We start from the raw sequence: 25,070 nt of genomic DNA, 5'->3' as shown, positions 1-25,070 counted from the left end.
CTGCCCCCTGGGTTTTGTCCTTTCTTTCCTGGTTTAAGCCCTTCATCCCCTGCGCTGGTGCTTGTGGGATCCCTCGAAATGCAAGTGGGAATTTGAGGGCAGAGGCAGGAGATGGCGCTTTAAGACCTGAGGGCTTGGTTGTACATGAACCTCAACAGGCCTCTGTGCTGGGCGGGGTGGAGCAGCTGAGGCTGGAGGCAGAGGCTGGGTGGAAAGAGGGGCTTGGCCTTGCTTCTGCACCACCATCCCTGGCCCTACACTCCCCCCAAGTCAGCCCTGCCCTCCCCCCAACTCGGCCCTACCTTCTCCACACTCAGCCCTACCTTCACACTCTGCCCTACCTTCTCCAAACCCGGCCCTACCTTCTCCACTCTCGGCCCTATCTTCTCCCCAACTCGACCCTGCTCTCTCCCCAGAACTCGGCCCTACATTCTCCCCAACTTGGCCCAGCCTCCCCGTAGCTGTTGTCACATGGTGTTTGTGTGTCACGTGGTCATGCAGTAGGGTCACACCGCCTCAGCTCTGTTAACAGCTTCCCGTGCACAGCGGTACATTTGCGGGCATCAACTCCATCTCCACAGGTCCCTACATCTCGCTCATCCGCCCACAGTCTACAAAGTGAAGCCCCTCCACATGCCTGGGGTGCTATGGGGTGAGCCTCGGGGTCGGGCATGTCTCAGCACGTGGGAGACCCTCTGGGCAGCGGGGCTGCAGAGAGGCCACAACTTTCAGGGCCCAGGTCCCGGCTCCATTAGTGGTACCTGCTCGCAGCAGCACACTGAACACTGGTCGTGTCACCCAATGTGCGGTGGCTCCTGACATCCAGGAAGAGTGGGACGACGTTCTGTTGCTGTTTTTAAAGACCTTGCCTGAAGCCCTGTTCCTGAAACCCTGTTTCTGACACAAAATGAAGTGGTGCCACACATCGCCTGCTTCCCTCGTCTGGGCTCCAGGCCTTTCCCCAGGAGGAGGGCCTGTATGGGACGTGGGCCTGTCCCCAGACCCGCCTCAGCAGAGGCCTGTCTTGGCAGGAGAACGTGTCACTGGCCGACATCCTCTCGCTGCGGGACAGCGGCCTCAGTGAGCAGGAAGCCTGGGCCGTGTGCCTGGAGTGCAGCTTGTCCATGAGGAGTGTCGCCCACTCGGCCATCTTCCAGACCCTCTGCATCACGCCTGACACCCTGGCTTTCAACACCAGCGGGAACGTGTGCTTCATGGAGCAGCTCAGCGGTGAGGCCCATAGGCAGGGGAGGGGGACATGGGGGACCCTCCTGGGCCGGGAACTAGGAGTGGAGCCCAGATTTCCTTGGAAACTGACGGGACCTCCAGCCCCAGGTACCACTGGGGCAGAATGAGGCGGGAGCGGCTCTTGTGGGCTTAGACGTGCTCCAGCACCGTCACACGGCCCCTTCGAGGGAGCAGCAGGGGCCTGCCGGCCCTGACAGCAGCGAGGACTGCGCTGGGTCTTCCTGGCCCTGCAGTGAGTGGACGCGGGGGCCTTGAAGTGGGGGCCCGCATGGCCAGCGCCTGCCCCTGCTCCAGGGAGAGCCTGAGCAGAGGGGCCTGGTCTTTCCTAAGGGGGCCTTCAGTCCTCCTCCTCCAGGAAGGCAGACCAAATCCTTTTCTTCTTCCTCTTTGGAGCCCATTTTCCACACTTACAGGGAGGGAGGTGGTGTCCCTTGTTAACCACTGCTTCCTCTAACGCTTAAAACCATCCTTGGGGACGCCAGGACAGAGAGGAGGAATGGGCGCCTGCTGAGGCCCCAGTCGGGGTCCCTTCGTCCGCCTGGCCCTCGCAAGGCTGCTCCTTGCTGGCAGGTTTTCCTTTCACTGTTGGCTTCGCGGCTGTGATGGGAGCATCTTCTCTCTTCCTTCCCCAGATGACCCCGAGGGCGCCTTTGTCCCCCCGGAGTTCGACGTGACTGGGAACACCTTTGAGGTATGTCGCAGCTGGTGGGCCTCCCCCAGCCTCCCTCTGACTTCTCCTGGGCGGGCAGCGGGCGTGGCTGCAGTGACAGCATGGTGTTGGACACGTCTGCCATAGCTGTGTAGTGGGTTTTCTGGAGTGTGAATTTACTGTATTTAACTTGTTAGAAGTGGTGGCTGGCAGGGAGCCGTCGTTCCTCTGAGGGATGAGCAGTGCGCCGAGGAGGCTCGTGGTCTCTGGATAATCATTTACAAGCATGAGCAGCAGCCACCCCAACTCACCCTGGAGGCCACACTCCGGCTGAGGCAACCAAGGCCTCCCAGAGACCCCTGCTCTGCAGAGCGGACCCCTGGGCGCCCTCTAAGTCCATGGCCTGCCTGAGGGCTCTCTTCCATGTGACCTGCCAGAGCAATGGGCAGCACGGCCCCTCCAGCATGGCCCAGGGACTGAAGAAGGAGATAGGGGACCCCTGCACGGGACCCCCGTCCATCCATCGGGCCCCGTCTGTCCATCCATTGGGCCCTGTCTGTCCATCCGGTGCCATGCTGGGCTCTGGCCGACAGTGGGGCCTCTTCATGGTTCCTAAGATGGTTGGATAATAAATCAGTCATTAACAAATAAATGAGTGATTACAAACTCAAACATCTTCCCAGTAAAAGCCCACTAGCTTAGTGACATTAGATTCAGTTTTTACCCTAAAATAAGTTTTAGGATTGGCTCCTGCTGTGCTTGATTTTACTGTGAAATAAGCTGGTCCTGAGGCCCTGGCGCAGCTCCCTGGCCTGGAGGGACGGCAGGGCCATCAGACTCTGGTGGATCCCGCTGTCGGTTTTTATGCTTTTTGGGAACTCAAGAGTCCAGAATCAGAAGCCTCAAAATCTTTGTCTCGGGCAGTTCTCACCCCAGTCCGTGCAAGGACTTCTTTCTTTTTTATTGGGGTTTTAGTAATGGAACCCAGCGTGAACACAGGAGCTGGGGCCCTGAAACAGTGTCTGTCCTTCTCTGGGCTTGCTCCCCATGCCGCGCCCTGTCCCCCGTCCATGGTGGCAGCAGGACCTCTTAGTGTTCCTAAAAACACTGTTTCTTTTGAGCTGTTTGTAACTTTCTAAAAAGAGTATCGCGCTGCATGTAATCTTCAAGAACTTCTTTTTTTATGTTTTTGCTGAGACTCCTGTGCGCGGCCCTGGGTGCTATTGTCATTTGTGTGGGAGGGTGCCTTTTGTTTATGTGGGTTATACACTGTCCACACATCTGTCAGTATTGACTGTATCACAGGTTAAAACTGTGATAGGTGTAAACTGTGTGCCTATTAATTCATTCCAAAATAACAATAATACATCCTTTGCACATTAACATATGTGACATATTTTTATGAAAAATAACACTGCTTTTCCAAAAAGAGTAGTGAAAAGAGTGGCGTTGTCTTAGGTTGTAAACGTCTTCATCGTCTGGCTCGGTGGCAGAGCCCTGGGTTTCCACAGCGGCTTCTGCGCTCAGTCTGTTGCTGTTGCTGTGGCCTCTGGACGTCTCCACGTCTGAGAGTGGACAAGACGAACGACAGCTCAGTGTTATTGTGACAATCGCTTTACCCTCTCACACCACCCTTTGGGAAAAGCTACTGGAGGGCATCCTCTCAGAAAAAGTGTTTCTCAATTCTAATATACAGCCCCGCATCGCGGGACCACAAGGACACGTTCTGAGAAGCGCGTCATTAGGCACACATAGCGCACACTTACACAAACCCGGATGCTATAGCCCATTACAGACCTCAGCTACGTGGTACTGACTTCTGGGACCACTGTTGTCCGTGCGGTCTCTTTTGACAGAAACGTCGTTATGCGGTATACAACTGTAGTCAAATTTTTTTGACTACATGTTTTCTTTCATGTTAGTGTTTTTTTTGTGGCTTAAGAAACCTTCCCAACCTCAAGGTCTAACAGATATTCACTGATATTTTCTACCAAAGTTTTAAGGGTTTGTTCTTCACATTTAATCTGCCTGAAGTTTATTTTTTTTTATAGTGTGAGGTAAGGGTCCGATTTCATCTTTTTCCATATAGATAACCTTTTCTCCCAGCTCCGTTTATGGCTGGCCTGGGTGCACGCCAACTGTGCCACATACCACAATTCCAGACGGAAGGGGACCTGCTTCTTGGGCCTCTGTTCCAGCCCGTGCGTCAGTCTGTCCGTCCTGCACTGGAACTGCGTGTATGAGTTACCTCAGCTTCACAGGGAGCCCAGCATCTCACAGGGACCGTGCCCGCTCCCTGTTCCTTTTCTGAAGTGTTCTGACTCCTCTTAACCCTTTCTGCTTCCATATAAATTTTAGAATTAGTTTATCAAGTTCCATGGAAAGCTCTGTTGGCATTTTGACTGGAATGGCGCTGAATCTGTAGATCAATTTTAGGAGAATTCCCATCTTTATACTCTATGGTCTTCTCTAGAAACACTTTATTTCTCTTCCTTTACTTAGGTCTTATTTAGTATCTCAGCAACGTTTTAAAGTTTTTACCGTAGGAGTCTTGGACATCGTTTATTAGCTTATTCTCGTATGAGATATTTTCTGACTCTATTCTAAATTGATGGTCATCTTTGTAATTACATTTTTCTGCTTGCCTGTTGCTAGTTGACAGAAATGCAGTTCACTTTAATATCTTAATCTTAATCCAGCCATCTTGCTAAATTCTCTTCTTATTTCTAATAACTTAGAGGTTCAGTTCTTTTAGTTTTTCTGTTCAAATCACTGGCAAAGGCAGCAGTGTTGTTCCTGACCGTCCAAAGGCTGTGGGTCAGTTCCCTCCCTCCTCTTGCTGTGTGTCAGCAAGGAGCAGCCGTGAGACTCCAGGGAGAAAGAAGCGTGTGAGGGTGGTGCGCCGGCCTGGGTGACATCGGTGCCTGCCTGGTTCTAAAAGGACCGATTTCACCTTTCGGCGTCCTGGACGACATTTGCATTGGCCACGTGAGTTCCCTTGTGCCAAACTGGCCGAGTTCTCTCATGAGTGTACACTGTGTTTTATGAAATGCTTCTGCAACCTTTGAAACAATCATTAAGATGTCAGTATTTCTGTATTTATTTTCAAATGTTAAATCATCCTTTCCTATTTAGAAAAAACCTAAACTGGCCATGTGTCTCATCTTTTTATACCATGTTGCATTTGATCTACCAGTACCTACCTTGGGTTTTTGCACGTTTTTCCCGAGTGGACTGGTAGCTTCCAATCTGTCGATGTTTGGCGGTGTTGGCATCAGGATCGTTCCAGTAGGAGCGCCCCCTCTCCCTCTGCCCTGTAAGAGTTCATGCAAGAACGGGACGATCCGTTCCTTGGAAGTCTGGTCAAACTTACTTGTAAAGCCATCTGTTTCCCTGGAGGAAAGGTTTTTAATTGCTGCTCTATTTTTAATGGTTATAGGATTCATCTGTTTTTGTATTTCTTCTTGAATCAGCTTCTTGGTAAACTATGTATTTCTGAAGTTTATCCGTTTTCCCTGTGTTTTTAACGTGTTGGCATCGAGTTGTGGGTGACGCCCCTCCTCTGCCACTGTGTTATCTGTAGAGACGCCCTCTTCCCGCTCACTGGATGGCTTGCTCCCTCCTTCCTTTCCCGTGTCAGTCTTGCAGGGCTCTTTATTCTGTTGGCTTGTTCAGAGCCCACTTTGTACCACGTGATCTTCCTGTGGCGTCTTTGTTTTTTTTTTTTCCTGTTGACTCTGCCCTTATTTACTACTTGTTTTGAGTTTAGTAACTATTCCTTTTCTAACTGAAGTCGGACACTCAGCTCATGAGTCTCCAGCCTTCCTTCCTTTCCAATATTAGCGCTAACACCTAAGGCTATGAATTTCCCTCAAAACATGAGTTTTGCTGCATTCTATGAGTTTGGCCATGGAGCGATTGCAGTATCATTCACTTCTGGGTATTTTTTAATTTCCATTGGGATTTCTTCTTTCACCCATGAGTACTGTGAATGAGTTGGGTTTTTTCTTACTTTTTATTGAGATATACGCACAGAAAAATACATATATCACGAGCATACAGCTTGATGAATGTTCACAAACTGAACATCCCAATAACCAGCATCTAGATCAAGAAGCAGAGCATGCCAGTACCCTGTCGCCCCAACCAGCCCCCAGGGGAACCACCATCCAGACTCATAATGCTGATCTCTCATGGCGGCCCCACCTGCCCAGTGTGGTGTATGTGAGATTCAGCACACAGCATGTGGTCAACACAGAGCTTCCACTCTCAACAATCATTTGTCCATTTCTTTTCTTTTCTTTTTGGTGAGGAAGATTGTCACTGAGCTAACATCTGTGCCAAACTTCATCTATTTTGTGTGTGGCACACCACAACAGCATGGCCTCATGAGCAGTGTGTAGGTCTGCACCCAGGATCTGACCCATGAGCCCTGGGCCACCAAAGTGAAATGTGCAAACTTAACCACTATGCCCACCAGGCAGGCCCCCGTTTGTCTATTTCTAAACATGCTAGGACTGTTTTTTTGTCTTTTTCTTTCCTTTTTTTTTTTGAGGAAGATTAGCCCTGAGCTAACATCTGCTGCCAATCTTCCTCTTTTTGCTGAGGAAGACTGGCCCTGAGCTAACATCCGTGCCCATCTTCCTCTACTTTATATGTGGGATGCCTACCACAGCATGGCATGCAAAGTGGTGCCATGTCTGTACCCGGGACCTGAACCGGCACACCCTGGGCCGCCGAAGTGGAACGTCTGCACTTAACTTCTGCGCCACTGGGCCAGCCCCTGTCTTCTTCTTTTTAACTTCTAACTGAACCAAACTGTGGTCAAAGAAGGTCCATGTGTACCTACTCTTTGGAGTCGTTGAGGTTTCCTTGTGTCCTAAGAAGATGTGTGTCCTCTCACCGGGACGTGCAGATTCTCTGTGTAACCCAAGCACATGCATTGGGTCATTCTAGCTTCTGTAGATTTTTTTATTCTTTGGCTGACTGAGCTCCCTGGCACCCAAGCTCCGGTGGGGAGAGGGTTTCCTGGGGGCACTGTGGAGTGCAGGGATGGGGGGCAGGCAGGCCCTCATCGGGGAGGGGGCTTGCTCTGACCCATCCGCAGTGGGAAGGGATGGCTCCCAAGTGTGTAATGCTTTGCGGCCCCGGATCTTCCTGTGATGAAGAGTCCTCTGTTCCCTGAGTTGCTTTAATTCCCGGTGGGTGATCGTGGATTTTCCTTGTTCCACACACACAGCGAGTCAGTCCTTCTTACCTCACACCTGTGAAGGGCCCGCGGTGTGTGTGGACGCTTTGATCCCCTTGTTTTCACAGGCCCACGCATGCCCCGTCGGGAGCTCTGAGTCCAGGCTCTCTGCTCTGCTCTGGATTAGCCTCGTGCTGGTGCCCGTTCCTAGGGGCTGTCAGGACCCCCTGAGCAACTTCAGCGCTGCATTGTGGCAACCCCAGGAACAGCTGCACAAGGCTCATGGGGGCCCGTCACACCACTCAGGCACTGTTCCTGCCCGTAACTGGGCAACAACACCAGCTCACAGGGACCACTGTGGCAAACACACCACTTGGTGTCACCCCTGCCCTTGAGCTCCATCAGGGTGAGTTGCTGCCGGCGACATCAAGACACCTGCAGCCCAGCCTCTGGGTCTCTGGGCTCCTGAAGGACACAGCAGGTGGGGCTGTGGTTGCTGCTGATGTCCGGGCTGAACACTTGCCTCCACCCGCCGGCCTGTGGCCCTCCTGAGCGGTAGTCATCACTATTCACGCTGCCACACACCAGCCCCTCCTGCCACCTCCCTACTGTCCTGATCCTTTCTCCCTCTGGAAATGTCAGCCTAGCGGCCTCTGCCACTCCCTGTGGGCCTGATCTCATCTCCACATCCTCCCCACAGAGACAACAACAGGGAGCCCTCCATGTCCTCACACTGAATTCTCCGTGTTCCTGGCACCATGGAGCTGCCGCCTCCTGGGTCCGGTCCTTCCCAGCCTGGCCCTGCTCCCCACTCTGCTCCCACTGCTGAGTCCCGGGACACTCGACGGCTGGTCCTCCTGCAACCATCTCCCCTGCCCACCTCCCTCCTTGCTGAGGAAACCTCAGTGGAAGCATAGTTTCCAAAAGCTAAAAATATGACCTGTGGCAGGCATTCAAGGCCTCCTCCGGGCCAGCCCCTGTCCCCTACAGGGCTCCCCTCTGGACCTCGTCACCCTGAGCAGGTGTGGGCTCCAGTGGGGCCTGGCCAAGTTCCCATCAGGGTTAGTGCTGCTCTGCACTCTCTTGGTGCCTCTGGGCTGGAGCTCTCCCGGTGTGCCCCAGGGACGGAGTGCTGCATGGGGGGGGGGGGGGGCAGGGACTGTCCAGCTGGTTTCTAAAGTGGTCGCACCCCCACCAGCAACGTGCGAGAGGCCCTGCCTACCGCCCCCCCCCCCCGCCTGGACTCCATATTGCTGGGGACCACCCGGGATGGGGGGGAGAAGCATGGCCCTGCCCTTGGGCGGCTTGGCCTTGTGCGCGTGCAGGTGCCTTGATGGGGGAGGAGTCCCTCTTGGGGAAAGCCGGCCTGCCAGTCAGTTGTCACGCTGCTCTTCGTAGGTTGTCAGGATTGCAAATGCCGTCTCCAGTCTCTGATGTGTCCTCTCACCCTCTGTAAGGCAGCAGTTCTCAAACCTTTGGCTCTCAGGACCCCTATGAATCCCTGAAAATTATCGACTACCCGAACATGGATGGATGAATAGATGGGTAGACAGATGGATGGATCGATGGGTTCCTATCTATCCAGTGCGCCTGGAGACAGGAGCAGATACCCTGGTCTTGCCAGCTGTAGTACAGGCCGGTTTTATTCTCAGGGCTATGATTTGCTGGGAGCCTCAGTGTGGGACTCACAGCTCAGAGCCCCGGCTGGGACCTGGACCTCTCAGGCTCTGCAGGTGGAAGCTTGTGGGATCTGCCTTTCCTTCCACCCTAAGCATCGGCACCCAACGGGGCCCCCGAAATAAGGCATCTGCCCTGAGTCTCTGCAGCAGCTTGACTTAAGTTTGGCCCCTGGACGCTGCCTGTGTGGGGACCCAGGCAGGGGCCTCAGGTATGACGGGCGTGGTCAGTGTGAGAGAGGGGAGCAGGCTGCCCTCTGCAGGGGGATGAAGGCTGGGGGTTCCACTGTCTTTTGTAAGAGGTGGGGCAGCATCACAGGGGCCCAGGCTTGGGCGTGGGGACAGTGAACGATTCAGGAGCCGTCAGTGCGGTTCAGCCGTGTTCCTGAGGCCCTGAGCAGGCGGCAGGACGCCAGCTCTGAGCAATGTGCGTGTGGGGCAGGATCGCAAGGTCTGTGACGAAAGTGTGTGGGCCTGAAATCTAAGAGGCTTCAGTGGAGAATGATAGAATAAAAGACTTCAGAGGCCAGCTGAAAACAAGATACATCCCAAAAATAAATAGCTTTTCTCTGTGTCAGTAATTACCAGTTAGAGATGAAATGGAAAATGCTCCATTTATAATAGCAAAGACTATGGAAAGCCTGCAAGTAAATATAGCAGAAAAGATTGGAAACTTAATGTGAACCACCTTCTAAAGACGAGAAAACAAGACACGAGAAAATGAGACAGAGCGCGTCCCTGCACCTAATTTATTTTCCAGCTTTATTGAAACATAATTGACATATAACGTTATGTGAGTTAAGGTGTACAGAGTGTTGATTTGAGACACTTCTATATGCAAAGTGATTACCATGGGAGGGTTAGTTAACACCTCCATCTCATAATTACCATTTCCTTTTTTTTGTTGTGAGAATATTTGACATCTACTCTCTTAGCAGTTTGAAGTATATAATACGGTATTGTTAACTATAGTCACCATGCTGTACGTTAGATGCCAAGAACTCATTCATCTCATAACTGGAAGTTTGTCTCCTTTGACCAACATCTCCCCATCCCCTCACCCCACCCCCACCTGCAGCCCCTGGTGACCACCATTCTCCTCTCTGTTTCTATAGTTCGCCTTTTTTGGATTCTACCTATAAGCAAGATCATGCAGTATTTGTCTTCCCCTGCCTGGCTTATTTCACTCAGCATAATGCCCTCGAGGTCTGTTCATGTCGTTGCAAGTGGCAGGATTTCCTTCTTTCTCGTGGCTGCGTAGCATCCCATTGTGTCTCTGTAGCACATCTTCTTCATCTGTTCGTCTGCACATGGACACTTAGGTTGTTTTCATATCTTGGCTGTTGTGAGTAATGCTGCAGTGAACATGGGGGTGCAGGTAGCTCTTTGAGATTCTGATTTCACTTCCTTTGGTTGTGTTCCCAGAAGTGGAATTGCTGGATTGTATGGTATTTCTGTTTTTAATTTTTTTGAGAAACCCCTATCCTGTTTTCCATAGTGTCTGCACCAATTTATACACCCACCAGCAGTGCACAGGGGTGCCTTTTCTCCTCATCCTCGCCAACACTTGTTACTGCTTCTCTTTTTTATAATAGCCATTCTAACTAGGCGTGAGGTGACATCGCCTGTGGTTTTGATTTGCATTTCCTTGATGATTAGAGATGTTGAGCATCTTTTCATGTACCTGTTGGTCATCTGTATGTCTACTTTGGAAAAATGTTTATTCAGTTCCTCTGCCCATTTTTAAAATTAGATTGGTTTTTTGCTATTGAGTTGTATGAATTCCTTATATATTTTGGATATTAGCCTCTTATCAGGTATATGATTTGCAAATATTTTCTCCCGTTCACTAGGTTGCCTTTTCATTGTGTCGGTGGTTTCCTTTGCTGTGTAGAAGCTTTTAGTTTGATGTAGTCCCACCTGTTTATTTTTGCTTTTGTTGCTTGCACTTTTTGCAATTTTTTTCATATCCAAAAAATCATTATCAAGAGCAGTGTCAAGGAGCTTTTTCTAGTAGTTTTACACTTTGGGGTCTTACATTTAAGTCTTTAATCCATTTGAATTAGTTTTTTGTGAGTGATGTAAGATAGGGGTCTAGTTTAATTCTTTTCCCTGTGGCTGCCCAGTTTCCCAACACCATTTAGTGAAGAAAATATCCTTTCCCATCATATATTCTTGCCCCCTTGTTGAATATTAGTTGACCATATCTGCATGGGTTTATTTCTTGGTTCTTAATTCTGTTAGTTCATCTGTGTCTGTTTTGATGCCAGTACCAGCTGTTTTGATTACTATAGCTCTGTAGTATAGTCTGAAATCAGGGAGTGTGATGCCTCCAACTTTGTTCTTCTTTCTCAGGATTTCTCTGGCTATATGGGGTCTTTTGTGGTTTGATACTGATTTTAGGATTTTTTTTCTATTTTTATGAAAAATGCCACAGAAATTTTGATACATATTGCATTCAATTATAGATGGCTTTGAATAGTGTGGACATTTTAACAATATTAATTTTTCTGATCCATGAGCACAGGATAGCTTTCCATTTATTTGTGTCGTCTTCAGTTTCTCTCATCAAAGTCTTATAGTTTTCAGTGTAGAGATCTTTCATTTCCTCGGTTAAATTTATTCCTAGCTGTTTTATTGTTTTTGATGCTATTGTGAATGGGATTGTTTTCTTTGTTTCCTTTTCAGATATTTCATTCTTAGTGTAAAGAAATGCAAATGATTTCTGTATGCTGATTTTGTATCCTGAAGTTTTAATGAATTTGTTGATTAGTTCTAACAGGTTTTTTTTGTGAAGTCTAGGATTTTCTCTAGCCAGCCCTAGTGTACCAGTGGTAAAGATCCAGCAGTCTTGCTGCCATAGCCCAGGTTTGTTTCCTGGTCAGGGAGCCATAACACCTGCCTGTCGGTTGTCACACTATAGCAGCTTTGTGTTACTGTGATGCTGAAAGCTGTGTCACCGGGATTTCAAACGCCAGCAGGATCACCCCTGGTGGACAGGTTTCAGCAGAGCTTCCAGACTAGGACAGACCAGGAAGAAGGACCTGGCCACCCGCTTCCAAACAAAATTGGCCACGAAAACCCTGTGAACAGCAGCAGAGCATTGTGTGATAGAGTGCCAGAAGATGAGAGGATGGTGCAAAAAGACCGGGCAGGGCTCTCTGCTGTCCACAGGGCTGCTGGGAGTCGGAATCCACTCAATGATGCTAACAGTAGGATTTTCTATATATAGGATCATGGCATCTGCAAACAGTGACAGTTTCACTTCTTCCCTTCTAATTTGGATGCCTTTTATTTCTTTTTCCTGCCTGATTGCTCTAGCTAGGACTTCCAGTACTGTGTTGAATTGGAGTGATGAGAGTGGGCACCCTTGTCTTGTTCCTGATCTTAGAAGAAAAGCCATCAAGCTTTCACCATTGAGTATGATGTTAGCTGTGGGCTTGCCGTGTGTGGCCTTTATTATTATGTTAAGATATATTATTATATGCTCAGTTTGTTGAGACTTTTTATCATGAAAGTATGTTGTAGTTTGTCAAATGCTTTTTCTGCTACTGTTGAGATGATCGTATGACTTTTTTCTTTCTATTAATGCGATGTGTAACATTGATCGCTTTGCGTATGTTGAGCCATCCTTACATCCCAGGGATGAATCCCACTGGGCCATAGTGTACGATCCTCTCAGTGTGCTGCTGCATTTGGTTTGCTAGTATTTTCTTGAGAATGTTTACGTCTGTGTTCATCAGGGGTATGGGGCTGTAGTGTTCTTTCCGTGGAGTGTCCTCGTCTGGCTTTGGTGTCAGGGTTCTGTTGGACTCAGAAAATGAATTTGCAAGTGCTCCCTCTTCTTAGGTTTTTGAAAGAGTTTGAGAAAGATTGGCATTAATTCCTCTTTAAATATCTGCTAGAATTCAGCGAAACCATCTGGTGCTGGGCTTATCTTTGTTGAGAGGTTTTTGATACTGATTCAATCTCGTTAGTAATTATTGATCTGTTCAGATTTTGTGTTTGTTCGTGATTCAGTCTTCGTAGGTTATTTCTAGGAATTTGTCCATTTCTTCTAGATTAGCCATCTTGTTGGCATATAATTGTTCATAATAGTCTCTTATGATCCTTTGTATTTTTGCAGTATCCGGTGTAATGTCTCCTCTTTTGTTTATAATTTTATTTTTCTGAGTCCTCTTTTTTTCCTGGTTAGTCTAGCTAAATGGTCCGACCAGGACCGAGGTGTGTCTGCCTGTTATCTGATGCACCTGGGCGAGACTCCTGTCAGGGCCCTAGGAGTGTGGCACCGCCTCCCAGGGCTCCCACACGGGTACTTGTCCGTGGATATGTCCACATTCTCATCGAGGGCCATACCATCTAGGGACGTCTTATTTGACCGTCTCACTGATATCCTAAGTATTTTATTTTGTAAGACGTTAGTCCTTCCCAAATTCTGCAACGTCAGTGCAGTTATAATAAAATCCCAACCATTTTTGGTTTGTTTTTTGAATAGGAATGGGAGAACTTAAGTTTGTTTTTTAAAACTGGACAAATGTGAAAATAAAGAAACTTTTTGAAAAAGACATGAAGGGCAGCTTGTCCTCCAGATGTGAAAATACCTCTGAAGCTGTTATAATTTAAAGAGCACCATCTGGACAGAGGGAGAGACACGTAGCCAGCATAAGAGGAGGAGAGGCTGGCCAGTGCCAGCCTCGGGGGGCCGCGCGCCGTGGGGCGGCCGTCCCGGCCGGCAGAGGGGGTCTTCTCTCTCAGTGCCAGGAGGTCGCTCTCCAGCAGGAGGGAAACAAGCCCGGTCCCAACAGCGTGCCAGCATGTGAGCAGATTCTACACAGATTGGAGCTAGATGTTTAAAGATTATAAAAATATTGGAGGAAACAGAGGAAAGCTGTTTTTGTCGTCTTAGGGGAGGGATGGTCCTTCCAAAAAGCCACTAAAGAAAAAAAGTTATCCCATTTCACAAATTAAACATTAGAATTTTCGAATGTCAAAAGACACATGAACAAAGTTAAAAAGTAAGGGCAGATGAAGAGAACATACAGGTGACACACAGCCCAGGGGTCGGCACCCTAATGTGCCAAGAGTGCACCCAAAACAGGCGACAGCTCAGTGGAGAAATGAGCCGAGTCCATGAATGGGCGTAGAGAGGAAAATCACAACGGCGAATAGACAGGAACAGATGCTCAGTCTCATTCATAATTATAGAAATGCAAATTAACCCGAGACACTTGTTTCCCCTAAGAGATTGGGGAAGCGGGGTGTGGGTGCTGGGACACGTGCACACGGCAGGGGCAGATGCAAATTCCCGGACATTTAGGAGGGAAGTTTGTCAGCGGCTATCAGCATGTAAATCCTGCTTGTGGGGGTGGAGCCTCGGGAAGGAAACATGGATGCATGAAGACCCCACCAAAGCATCTGTTAACCAGCGGAACATGGCAAACACCCTGAGCAGTGAGGGCCAGCATGGAGGGAGGGCATGGCCCCCATGTGCCTAGCTCTTGAGATAGAGACCCTGACAGACAGACGAGTCCAGAGAGGGGGAGTCTCAGCCAGCGAAAACCAGACAGTCCTGCAGTCCCCGGAGAGAGCCGTCATCCTAGACCTCACAACAGACTGGGAGGGCCGGGTCTGAGGGTCATGGAATGAGGCTAGCTGGGACGTCACTGGCGGGTCATGAGGGCCGCCCAGGGAGAGAGCCAGAATCACCCAGGATCCACCCACTCAGTCATGCAAGGTCTGGCCCAGGATGAGGTGTTGATCTGGACCAGAGTGTGCACCAAAGACCGGAGTGTCCTGGGGAAGGCAGTGCTGGGGAAGGAAGGCGGGGAGAGCCCGGCCTTCACTCAGGGCCCAGGCCTCCACTGCGAGCTATGTGACCTGCCTGTCTGGAGCTACACAGCCCCAGGCCCTTGCTGGCTCCTCCTGGCGTGGCTGTGTGGCCCTGGGCTGGTTCCTGAACCTCTCTGGGCTCAGCTTCCTGTCAGTAAAGTGAGAATGATAAAGCCCTCGTATGCACTATTGTGGGGTGAGGTAGGAAGGCGCAATGATGTCAGATGATGCCACCTGGCCCCAGGAAGTGACAGTAGCCATTGTCAGCCCTCAAGGACCGGTGGGCCGAGGCCTGCACTGTGCCCCATCCCAGCGTGCACAATCTGCAGAGCCCACACGCTCGTGAATGCAGATAGGAAAACCCTAACTTACTAAAAGAAAACCTGTCTTTCTTCCTGCTCACATCCAGTTTTTGAAGAATACACCAGAAAAGAAAAGGTCCTGCCCTTCAGAGTCACGGCATCCATCACGGGCCGGGTCTGTGCCCCAGGAGGCTGGATGGGCTGGGCCCTGGGAGGGGCGCTAGTTGTTGTGGCCAGGCCAGCACAGACCCCAGACCCGCCAGCACAGGGTCACATGCTTTAGCCTGAGAGTCCTCGCATCGGGCAGGCGTGGCCTTGGCCATGCCTGCAGCAGTCATAAAGAGCAGATGTTGGGGGAGGGCCCCATGGCCAAGTGGTTGGGTTCGCGCACACCACTTCGGTGGCCCGGGGTTTCACCGGTTCGGATCCTGGGCATGGACCTAGCACCGCTCATCAAGCCACGCTGAAGTGGCATCCCACATGCCACAACTAGAACACCCTACAAGTAGAATATTACAACTATGTACTGGGGGGCTTTGGGGAGAAGAAGAAAAAAAAAAGGATTGGCAACAAATGTTAGCTCAGGTGCCAATCTTAAAAAAATGAAAAAGAGCAGATGTGGCCCGGAAGACGGTGTTCCTGGCCCAGAGGAGCGGGAGCCGTACGGGGACAGGTGTGCCTGTCGTAGGCCACGCGGCCGGGCTTCGCAGCGCTAACGGGCTCTTTGGCGCACAGGCTCACATCTACTCTCTGGGGGCCACGCTGAAGGCAGCCCTCGAGTACGTGGCAGAGCCGGAGCCGGAGCCCAGGCTGAGCCGCGACCTGGAGGTGCTGCTGGGCCAGATGCAGGCGGAGGACCCTGGGGACCGGCCCGACCTCGAGGTGAGTGCTACCCTCTCATGCTTCTCCCCAGAGCTGAGGCCCGAGACCCTCCTCACGCCCAATGCCTTGTGCACGCGCACATACGCCCGGCACACACACAGGGGTTCCTGTCCCCCACCCCGCCCTGTCACGCGAGCTCCTAGCCTGGATGTGGTGGAGTTGCATTTTGTTTAAATAAGATCTTGACTTTTTTTATTGACATTTTTGTTATGAAGAGGTTAGGCTTATAATTCTCATGGGCTGAACAGAATCTGCTGGCTTTCTGTAATCCGAGAGGCCTCGCTTTCTTGTACCTGAAAAAGGCTGTGGCGGGCGGGCGGGCTCTCGGAGGTCAGGGCTTCCTGCCATGAGCGTCCCCCTGAGATGCCCACGTCCGCAGAGCATCATAGCGCTGTGCGAAGAGAAGATGCAGTTCACGTCCTCCTGCCGCCTGTGCCGCAGCCTCTCGGCCGTGGGGAGGAGGGTGCTCTCCCTCGAGTCCTTCGGAGCGTTTCAAGGTAAGCACACTCGCAGGTATGTGCTTGCACATGCACGTTCTCACAGACATATGCATGCACACACAGACCCTCACGTGTGCACATTTATACACGTGCACACATGCACACATAGATGTGCACATTGACACAGATCACACGCATATGTTCACACCAGTGGACTCACACATTTAAACACCCATACTCACATGCATACATATTCAAATAGGCCACATATGTGCCCCCACAAACACACATATCACACTCACAGTCGCACATATAAACATACATGTATGTGCAAACTCATACACACCTATTTATACTGCACACACAAGCATGCACACTCATGTACAAATACACTCACACTCTCATGAACACCATATACACCCTCTCCCACACGTGCGAAGATGTGTACAAACATGAACACAAATTGGCACTGCACACGCACACTCACATGTTCAGTCATACTGTGCGTGTTTTGCAGACACCCGCTCAATTAGAGCTGAGCACCAAGGTCACGTTGAGAAGTGACTGATAAGGCTGGTCGTCTCCCTCTTAGTCTAGAGCGTGTCGGGACAGGGACGGGGAGCGTTTCTCAGTTCGTTGCCGTTTGCCGACACCATGCGGCATCTGAGGCCCATTGACTTCTCCAGCGCACGAGCTGTGGCTGAAGCGTCTGGGATTTTCACGGCCCACGTGGGGCTCTGGCGGAGTCTCAGGCCGTGTTTTGATCCAAGGCCAGAGTCTACTTTGCAGCTCGGAGCCCAGAGGGGCCTCAGGGAGGCACGGAGCCTCCAAGTGGCCGCAGGGCCCTCCTGCTGAGCAACATTTCCAACCTGCCCTGCCAGCATTTGTGTCGCTACAGCACCAGGTGACGCTGGCATTGCTGTGACAACAGTGGAGGGTATTAACACAGTGGAGAGCAGAGCTGCTGCAGGGGGGCCGCACGCCACACGGAGGGCCCTGCGTGCCTGGAACGGTTCCCGTGGAGACGTGTGTGTGTGTGTGTGTGTGGAAGGCTTTGCATGCAGACCGGGTGGGGCTGTAGCGAGATCTAATTTCTTCCTTTGGGGAATATCACTTGTGTAATTGTTATAGTAAAATGATGTGCTTTTGGACAAGATAATTAGGCCAAGGGCTCCCTTAGGAAACCCCTGTGGGAAGCTGGGTCTGGGAGGGGAGGGGGGCTCAGGAGCCTTCTGAGCCTTGTTAACTAACCGAGATCACGTGATTAGGGTGAGGACGTTTCTGGGTGCTGCAGGGAGGGTGGGACCCCTGGAGTGCAGGAGAGGAGCCCCGTCCTGGACGCCCTGTGCTAGGGTCTTTGGCCATGGGGGCCCGGGGTCCTGCAGGAGCCCGTCAGAGGTGGCCGTGGGTGGGAGCGGATTGCAGGGCTGCCCAGCCTGGGCTCGGGTCCCTGGCTGTGGCCTCCACAGTAACCGCATCTTGCTTTGGCCCAGATCTCAGCGAGAGCGCTTGGAGAGGGAGGCTTGCTCCAAGAAGTGCGGGGCCCAGGAGGCAGCCTGGGGACGCAAGTGCTGACCCGGAGGTCCCAGCTTGCCCAGAGGGCCTGCCCCAGACCCCCGCCTGCAAAGGCCCAGAGCACCCCGGGACCCTACTCTCAAAGCCTCTGCTGCCAGAGCCTGTGAGAAACGGAGAAAGCCACGGCCGGGAGGGGCTGGCCAGCCTCATCCTGGACACCCAGCGCCCCCTGGGTGACCTGGACAGAGGCTTCCTGGAGAGGAGCCGCCTGAGGAAAGTGCAGACATTTCCCAGGCTCCTGCCTGAGGGCCCCGAGGCCAGCGCCCTCTGCCTGTCACTGACCAGCACCAAAAACCAGCTGCCCACGCCCGAGCTCCTCCCTCCAGACCCCAGGAAGGCCTTTTCTGAGGAGAAAAATGGCCTTTCCAGCTTCAAGGCGCAGCTCAAGTCCGGACTATGGCCAGAGCCAGAACCCGAGCTCCAGTGGGCAGGGGCTCTAGGCGCAGGCCACGGCAGGGACAGGGTGGCGGGGGCGCCCAGCCCTGTGGAGGAGAGCCCCCCACCCCACCCCGAGGACCCTCACGAGGCAGGCCAAGACCCTCGGACTCCAGGGTCTGACAAGGGGATTCTGGACGGAGCCGGGGAGCCGGGAAGCACGGCCACGGAGCAGGTGGGTGACGACGTGACATGCTCGTGCTGCACGTGGCCGGGGAGGGGCCCTGCACACGCCCTGTCCGCAGCCCGGAGCCCTGTTGAATGTTGTCACTCATGACAAGGAAGGCAGCCTCAGCCTTCACGCCTGCTGGATAATTTACAACCTCTAGGAGAGCCTCCTGGTGTTGAAGGAAGCTGTGAACACAGCTTTGGGGGGCTCACAGTCGCCCCAAGTGTGGCCCCCAGGCCACAGCCCCTCCCATGGCCTCCCTGGAGATGGACAGCTTCACCCCCCATGGTGGTGGGTCATCCCAGAGAGTAGCTGCCCCCCCAACCTCCCGTCGCCCACCTGGCGTGCAGAGCCCGCCTGCCCTGCACCCTCATTGCCGGGACACGCCCCTGCTTTGGGGTTCGTTTTCTTTCCAAACAGCACATGCAGAGGGCAGCTTCCCGGGAGGAGCCCAGCAGCCCAGGCCCGACGGGGTTACCTCTGGGGCTCCGTTTCCGCGTCCTACCGCTCAGGCCTCCCGTATCTTCCTCTCCCGACTTTTAAGTCAGAAACTAAAACTGCAGGTGGAGGTTGTTCACCCATCAGGCTGGCCTGCAAAAGATACCAGGAAGCGTGGGAGCCTGAGCAGCCCTGAGTCCCCATGACCCTGGGATTTTGTATGCTGTCGGGACAGGGTCTCCCTCAGGCCAAGGCGGGGTCTCTCAGACCTGAGGCTGCGCCCTTATCAGCTTCAAGGGATGGAGGATTCTGTTGGAACCAGTGTTCTGGCAGTTTGGGGTGTTTTTATCATGACCACGGGGGCTCTGAGCACACCTGAGCCAAGCCCAGCCGAGCTCGCTCTCCCGCTCCGCTCCTAGCAAGTCACTCTCTGAAGCTCTGTGTCCCCATGAGCTCCTCGGGGCTAAGCCACCAGGGGACCTGTGGCCCAGACACAGATGTGTCTTCGGGGCACTGCGGCCAATCGTGTGGCACCGAGAGCCTCCTTTCCCGGCACACTTTGTTGAAACAAGGACAGGGGTAGACTCTGCGGTTTATATTTTTATTCATATCCTGATAAGCACCTGAGAGTAATTCATGTGAAAAATGTGTTTACTTTAAAACAAAGGTCCGTCCTGGAGACCCAGGCGCGTTGACCTGTGCTAGATGTGCACGTGTGTGTCATCTCACTCTGTCTCCACCCACTACACCGGCTCGTGTGTAGACAGCAGCAGGCACCAAGGGAAGAAAACTTCACATGCCTAAACCCTTGACTAGGCCCACTTCCCCATGCCTAGCAGCCCCACGACAGCCCACCTTCCAGATGGGTAAACTGAGGCATGGGCCTCTTGTGCAGCCTGTTGGAGGAGGATGGGCAGTGCCTGAGGGGCAGAGCTGACTGGAAGCCCAGCTGTTGTCTTAACCATCAGGCTTCCCTCTCCCAAAGGCCTCATAGGATCAGGGCCCACCCAGGTCTTTGCAACCACACAGGGAGAGCCGGGGACCCACATCTCTGCTGCAGAGCCCATCCTGGGTTCAGAGCTGGCTACTCTGACCCCTCCATGGAGCAGGAGGCTTGGGGAGGGGGTATTGTGGCCCAGAGCATGTGCCACCTGCCCAGCACGGAGGATGAGGCAGCGAAAGGGGAAGGGTTGCAGGACCGAGGCGGCTGCACCACAGGCCTGGAAGGGGTTGAGGGTGAAGACACAGCCTCTGGAAGCTTCCTCTAAAGCGTGCACTTCTGCTTATCAAAGGAGCTGGCTGGCTGTGGTCCTCGCTCTTCCCGTGGCCTCAGGGTAGAGAACGACCTTCTGTCTGAATGCGTTCCTCTGACCCCGGGACTGTTGCGTCTGTTGGGGGAATAAAATACACATAACAAAATTTACCACTTGACCCAGTTTTAAGTGTACAATTCAGTGGCATTTATAATGTGCATTCACATTAGAGTGCAGCCATCCCCACCATCCATCTCCAGAACTTTCTCTTCTTCCCAAACTGAAACTCTGTCCCCATGAAACACTAACTCCTCATACCTCTCCCCAGCCCCTGGCACCCATCATTCTTCCTGTCTCTGTGAATTTGATGACTCTAGGGACCTCATGTAAGTGGAACATACAGTATTTGTTCTTTTGTGACTGGTTTATTTCGCCTAGCATAACGTCCTCAGGGTTCATCCATGTTGCAGCGTGTGTCAGAATTTCCTTCCTATATAGGCTGAACATATTCCATCGTGTGGGTGGGCCACGTTTTGGTGATCCATTCGTCCCCTCCATGGACGCTCGGGTCGCTTCCACGTCTTAGAGATTGTGAATGATGCTGCTGTGAACGTGGTGCACGTGTCTCTTCAAAACCTTGCTTCCAGTTCTTCAGGGTGTACACCCAGGAGTGGAACTGCCGGATCACGGGGTGGTTCCGTGTCTGAGTTTCTGAGGAGCCGCCAGGCTGTTTCCCATGCGGCCGCACCGCTACATTCCCACTCACAGGGTGCAGTTCCGATTTCCCCATGTCCTTGCCCACGTGTATGTGGACGTGGAGACTTCTCCCGGCCCCTTTGTCAGGAGTGGGCGGTGTGGGAGGCAAACCCCACCGCAGGGGAGTGGCTCTCGCCCTGGCGCCCTCCACTGTAAGCCTCCCCGAGGCGTCTGGGCAGAGTGAGTCCTGGTGTTTTCACTGAGGGGCTTCTCCCCACAGGGTGTCTCCCTGCAAGACCTCTTGTCCAAGCTGGGCCGGCCCTTCAGGGAGTATGAGCTGTGGGCTCTGTCCCACGCCTGCCTCAGTACGCTGCGAACGCATGGCCAGCACCCAGGTGACGTGTGTGCTACGGTTCCTTGTTCAGCTGCCCCAGCGTGTCCCCACGCCTGGGCTGGGGGCAGCATGGAGCCTTCATCAGCCTGCATGGATGGCCTGGGGCGGGACGGCAGTGTCCACACTGCGAGCTGGGGGCACCGTGCTGCAAGGAGGAGCAGGAGCCATGTGGGTGGCCACACCTTCTCAGTGGGGACAACATTGTCCCCAAGGAGGCAACAGGTTTCTGAGTGGGGCCCATCTTAGACCTCACACTGCTTTGTAACCCCCAAAGCTCCAGCCTCCCGACATGTGACAAGCTGCAGCCCCTCTGTGGCACCAGCCCATCCCAGGGGGTGATGGGGAAAAGCATTGCCATCTGGCTGCCCCAAGTCCCATGACCCACAGCCTTTGGGGTATAGTCTAGCCTCCTCCGGGACCCCTCTGGGGGAGGCGCTCAACAAGTGTGCCAGGTCCCTCTGTGCCCTCTCTTCCTTCAGCTCCTTCCATTCCAGCTCAGAGTGTCCCATGCCACTGCAAGGCAGCTCCGGGGGTGGGTGCAGAGACTTGGAAGTTCCTGTTCCCTCTGGGCACTCTGCCCAGGGCCTCTGGGAAGGGGAGGAGGCCCAGCCCCTGTGCTGGGTCTACGAGAGACCCAGTATCCTGGCATTCCCTGGGTGACCCGGGGGGCCTGGGGATGGCTGGGAGGAAGGGCTGCCCCACCCTGCCCACAGCTTTGCAGGCCCCCAGGAGAGCAGGTCCCCACAGCGAGTCCGGCCCCCTGACCCTGCCTCTGTTACAGCCTGCCTGTGTCTGGACTCCGTGCTAGTGGCCGAGGACGGGGCCGTGCTCTTCGGGCCGCCCCCAGCCAATGGTGCGTACGTGGCCTCACCCTCGGGGCTGGGCTCTGGCGCCGATTGCCAAGGCTGGAAGGAGAGCTCACCCGGGGTTTGGGGTTTCTCTCTTAGGCGCTTACAACTCGTTCTTTCTGGCTCCCGAGGTTGCAGAGCAAAAGCTGGTGACTGAAAAGGTACCTGGGCCCTCCCCCATCCCTTCCTGCAGCCTCCTTGGCGGTGCCCACAGCCCTTCTGTCCAGAGAGTCTGAGGGGGTGGGGGGAGGCATAGGCCCCATGTCAGGACTCGGGGAGTCTGGGTGGCCCCCGAGTGCAGCACCTACGTCCAGGGCCCCGCTTTGCCTGGTCTGGGCAGCATCCGCCTCTCAGGTGCCTCCTGGGGATGACAGGAATGTGGCTCTGGTGGTGACATCCTGAGATAGAACTTCAGTGTGGACATCTCCAGGCAGTGTATGCTGGCTTGAGAGTGCCCACAGCTGAACTTTGAGGAATATTTGCATGGCACCTATTAAGTTGTTCAAAACTTACAATTAAATATATTAAATCATATTCAAAACCAAGGTAGAAGCTCCACTTCTGGGCAGGTGGAGGAGATGTGACCTCCTACCCACCACTAAGTGCACCTGGAAACCCGCACACTGTTCCTAAAGCGAGCATGAGAAGACGGGAAGGTGGGGAGCAGGAGGCCACAGGCCGGGGCCTCGGCCCGAGGGGCGCGCCGTGCTGAGGGACCCGCGTTTTCTTCCTGCCTCACACGCAGAGATCTGGCGCTGAAGGAGCCGCCGCTGGGAAACACCACAGGCACAGACCAGAAGCCTGCACTCTCGAGCCAGAGGAGCAGGCAGAGGAAGAGGCAGGCCCACCCAGGCGCGCAAAGGCCGAGTGGGGAGCTGGACTCCCACCCCCATCCAGCAGTGGTGGGGAGCCTCTCCTCGCCGGGACTTCTGCCCCCACCTGTCAATGACGAGATGGTGCCCCCCCACACACCGCCAGAGGGGTGTCTGAGGAAGCCGGCTAAAACAGAAGGCTAAACAAGACCCAGAGTCCTAAGCTGAAAATGTCCAGGTTTCTATCGAAAATCACTTGCCATACCAAGAACCAGGAAGATCTCAAACCAAATGAAAAACCACCGTTGGTGGAAGCCGGCACTGACACTGCAGGACACAGCTGCGCGGGACCAGGAGGGGAATTCACAGCATTAACTGCCCGTGTTAGAGCAGAGGTCAGGTCTCAGCTCTGTGATCTAAGCTCCCACCTCAATACCTGGAAAGAGAAGATCAAAATACGCCCAAAGCAGCAGGAAGGAGACAATCAAGGTTACAGCCGAAATCAGTGAGACGAAAACAGAGAAACCAATGAAATGAAGAGCTGGTTCTTGGAAAAGACCAATAAAATTAACAAACTTCCAGCAAAACTGACACAGCAATAAAAAGAAGACACAAATTACCAATATCAGAAATGACACAGGGGGTACCCTACAGACCCTGCAGACATCAAAGAGCAATCAGGGAACACCACAAACAGCTCCACACACGTAATCAACAACTTAAATGAAGTGGACCGAGTCTTTGAAAAACGTACGCTGTCGCAACTCATGCAATATGAAACAGACGTTTAAATAGCCCTATAACTATTAAGGGAATTGAATTTATAATCTTAAAATTCTCAAAAAAATAAGTTTCAGGGTCGGCCCGGTGGCGCGGTGGTTAAGTGTGCACGTCCACTTCGGTGGCCCGGGGTTCGCCAGTTTGGATCCTGGGTGTGGACATGGCACCGCTTGGTGAGCCATGCTGTGGCAGGCATCCCACATAAAGAAGTAGAGGAAGATGGGCACGGATGTTAGCTCAGGGCCACTCTTCCTCAGAAAAAGAAAGTCTCTAGGCCCAGATGTTTTCACTGGAGAGTTCTACTCAATGTTTAAAGAAGAGTCAGCACCAATTCTGCAGTCTTTTCCTGAAAACAGAAGAGGAGAGAACACTTCCCGATCCATGTTATGAAGCTAATATTATCCTGATACAAAGACAGTACAATATACAAATATGCATATATATGCCAGTATCCCTCATGAATATTATGGCAAAAAACCTTAACCAAGTATGTGCAAGTAGAATTCAGCAATATGCAAAAACAATTATACACTATAACAAAGTGGGGGTTATTCTAGGAATGCAAGGCTGGTTCAATATTTGAAAACCAATCAGAGGCATTCAATATATTAACTGGCTAAGGAAGAAAATCCCATGATCACATCCATTGGTGCAGAAAAAGCATTTGACAAAATTCAACACCAGTTCATGATAAAAAAAAAAAAAAAAAACTCAGAATAGGAATAGAAGTAACTTCCCCAATTTAATAAGGAGTACCTACAGAAAAACACAAAACAAAACAAAAAGCCCTACAGCTAACACACTTAATGGTAAAAGACTACACCTGCCCCCTGAGATGGGGAACAAAGCAGGACGTCCATTCGCACCACTCCTGTTCAACATGGTACTGGAGGTCCTGGCTGAAGCGATAAGACAAAAAAAGGAAACAAAAGGTGTGCGGACTGAGAAGGAAGAAATAAAACTGTCTTTGTTCACAGGTGACATGATTGTCTGTGTAGAAAGTCCCAAATAATCAACAAAAATCTCCTGGAACGAATAAGCAATTAGAGCAAGATTGCAGGATGGGAAGTTGATATACAAAGTCAATTGCTTTCCTGTTTCCTAGCAATGAACAATTGGAATTTGAAATTAAAAACACAATACCATTTACATTAGCACCAAGAAAAATTACTTTTGTATACATCTAACGAAATATGTATAAGATCTATATGAGGAAAACTACCCAACTCTGATGAAAGAAACCAAAAAAGATCCAAGTAAATGGAGAGAGAGTCCATGTTCATCTATAGCAAGACTCAGTGTTGTCAAGATCTCAGTTCTTCCCAACCTGATCTATAGATTCGGTGCATCCCTTTCAAAACCCCAGCAGGCTGCTTTGTGGATGTCGACAGACTGGTTCTACAGTTCACTTGGAGAGGCGAGAGACCCACAACAGCGGACTCAACACTGAAGGGGC

General features: G+C 52.2%; 1 protein-coding gene across 9 annotated transcripts in view; it reads left to right on the top strand.

The window, feature by feature from the left end:
- KNDC1 (kinase non-catalytic C-lobe domain containing 1) overlaps positions 1-25,070 on the top strand; it is a 67,149-nt gene that overhangs the window by 6,011 nt on the left and 36,068 nt on the right. For all 9 annotated transcript variants that reach the window (XR_011543328.1, XR_011543322.1, XR_011543324.1 and 6 more), the window contains exons 2-9: positions 1,032-1,230; positions 1,881-1,939; positions 15,628-15,774; positions 16,154-16,271; positions 17,708-18,399; positions 21,061-21,175; positions 21,956-22,027; positions 22,122-22,183. Coding sequence is in view for 6 of the 9 variants with exons in the window: in XM_070631375.1 (XP_070487476.1) it covers positions 1,032-1,230; positions 1,881-1,939; positions 15,628-15,774; positions 16,154-16,271; positions 17,708-18,399; positions 21,061-21,175; positions 21,956-22,027; positions 22,122-22,183 (1,464 nt within the window). In the remaining 3 variants the exon portion in view is untranslated. The remainder of the gene's footprint in view (positions 1-1,031; positions 1,231-1,880; positions 1,940-15,627; positions 15,775-16,153; positions 16,272-17,707; positions 18,400-21,060; positions 21,176-21,955; positions 22,028-22,121; positions 22,184-25,070) is intronic.

This window comes from Equus przewalskii, chromosome 1 (assembly GCF_037783145.1).
Source record: "Equus przewalskii isolate Varuska chromosome 1, EquPr2, whole genome shotgun sequence".
NCBI classification, from domain to species: domain Eukaryota; kingdom Metazoa; phylum Chordata; class Mammalia; order Perissodactyla; family Equidae; genus Equus; species Equus przewalskii.
This window is presented reverse-complemented; position numbering and strand designations above follow the sequence as displayed.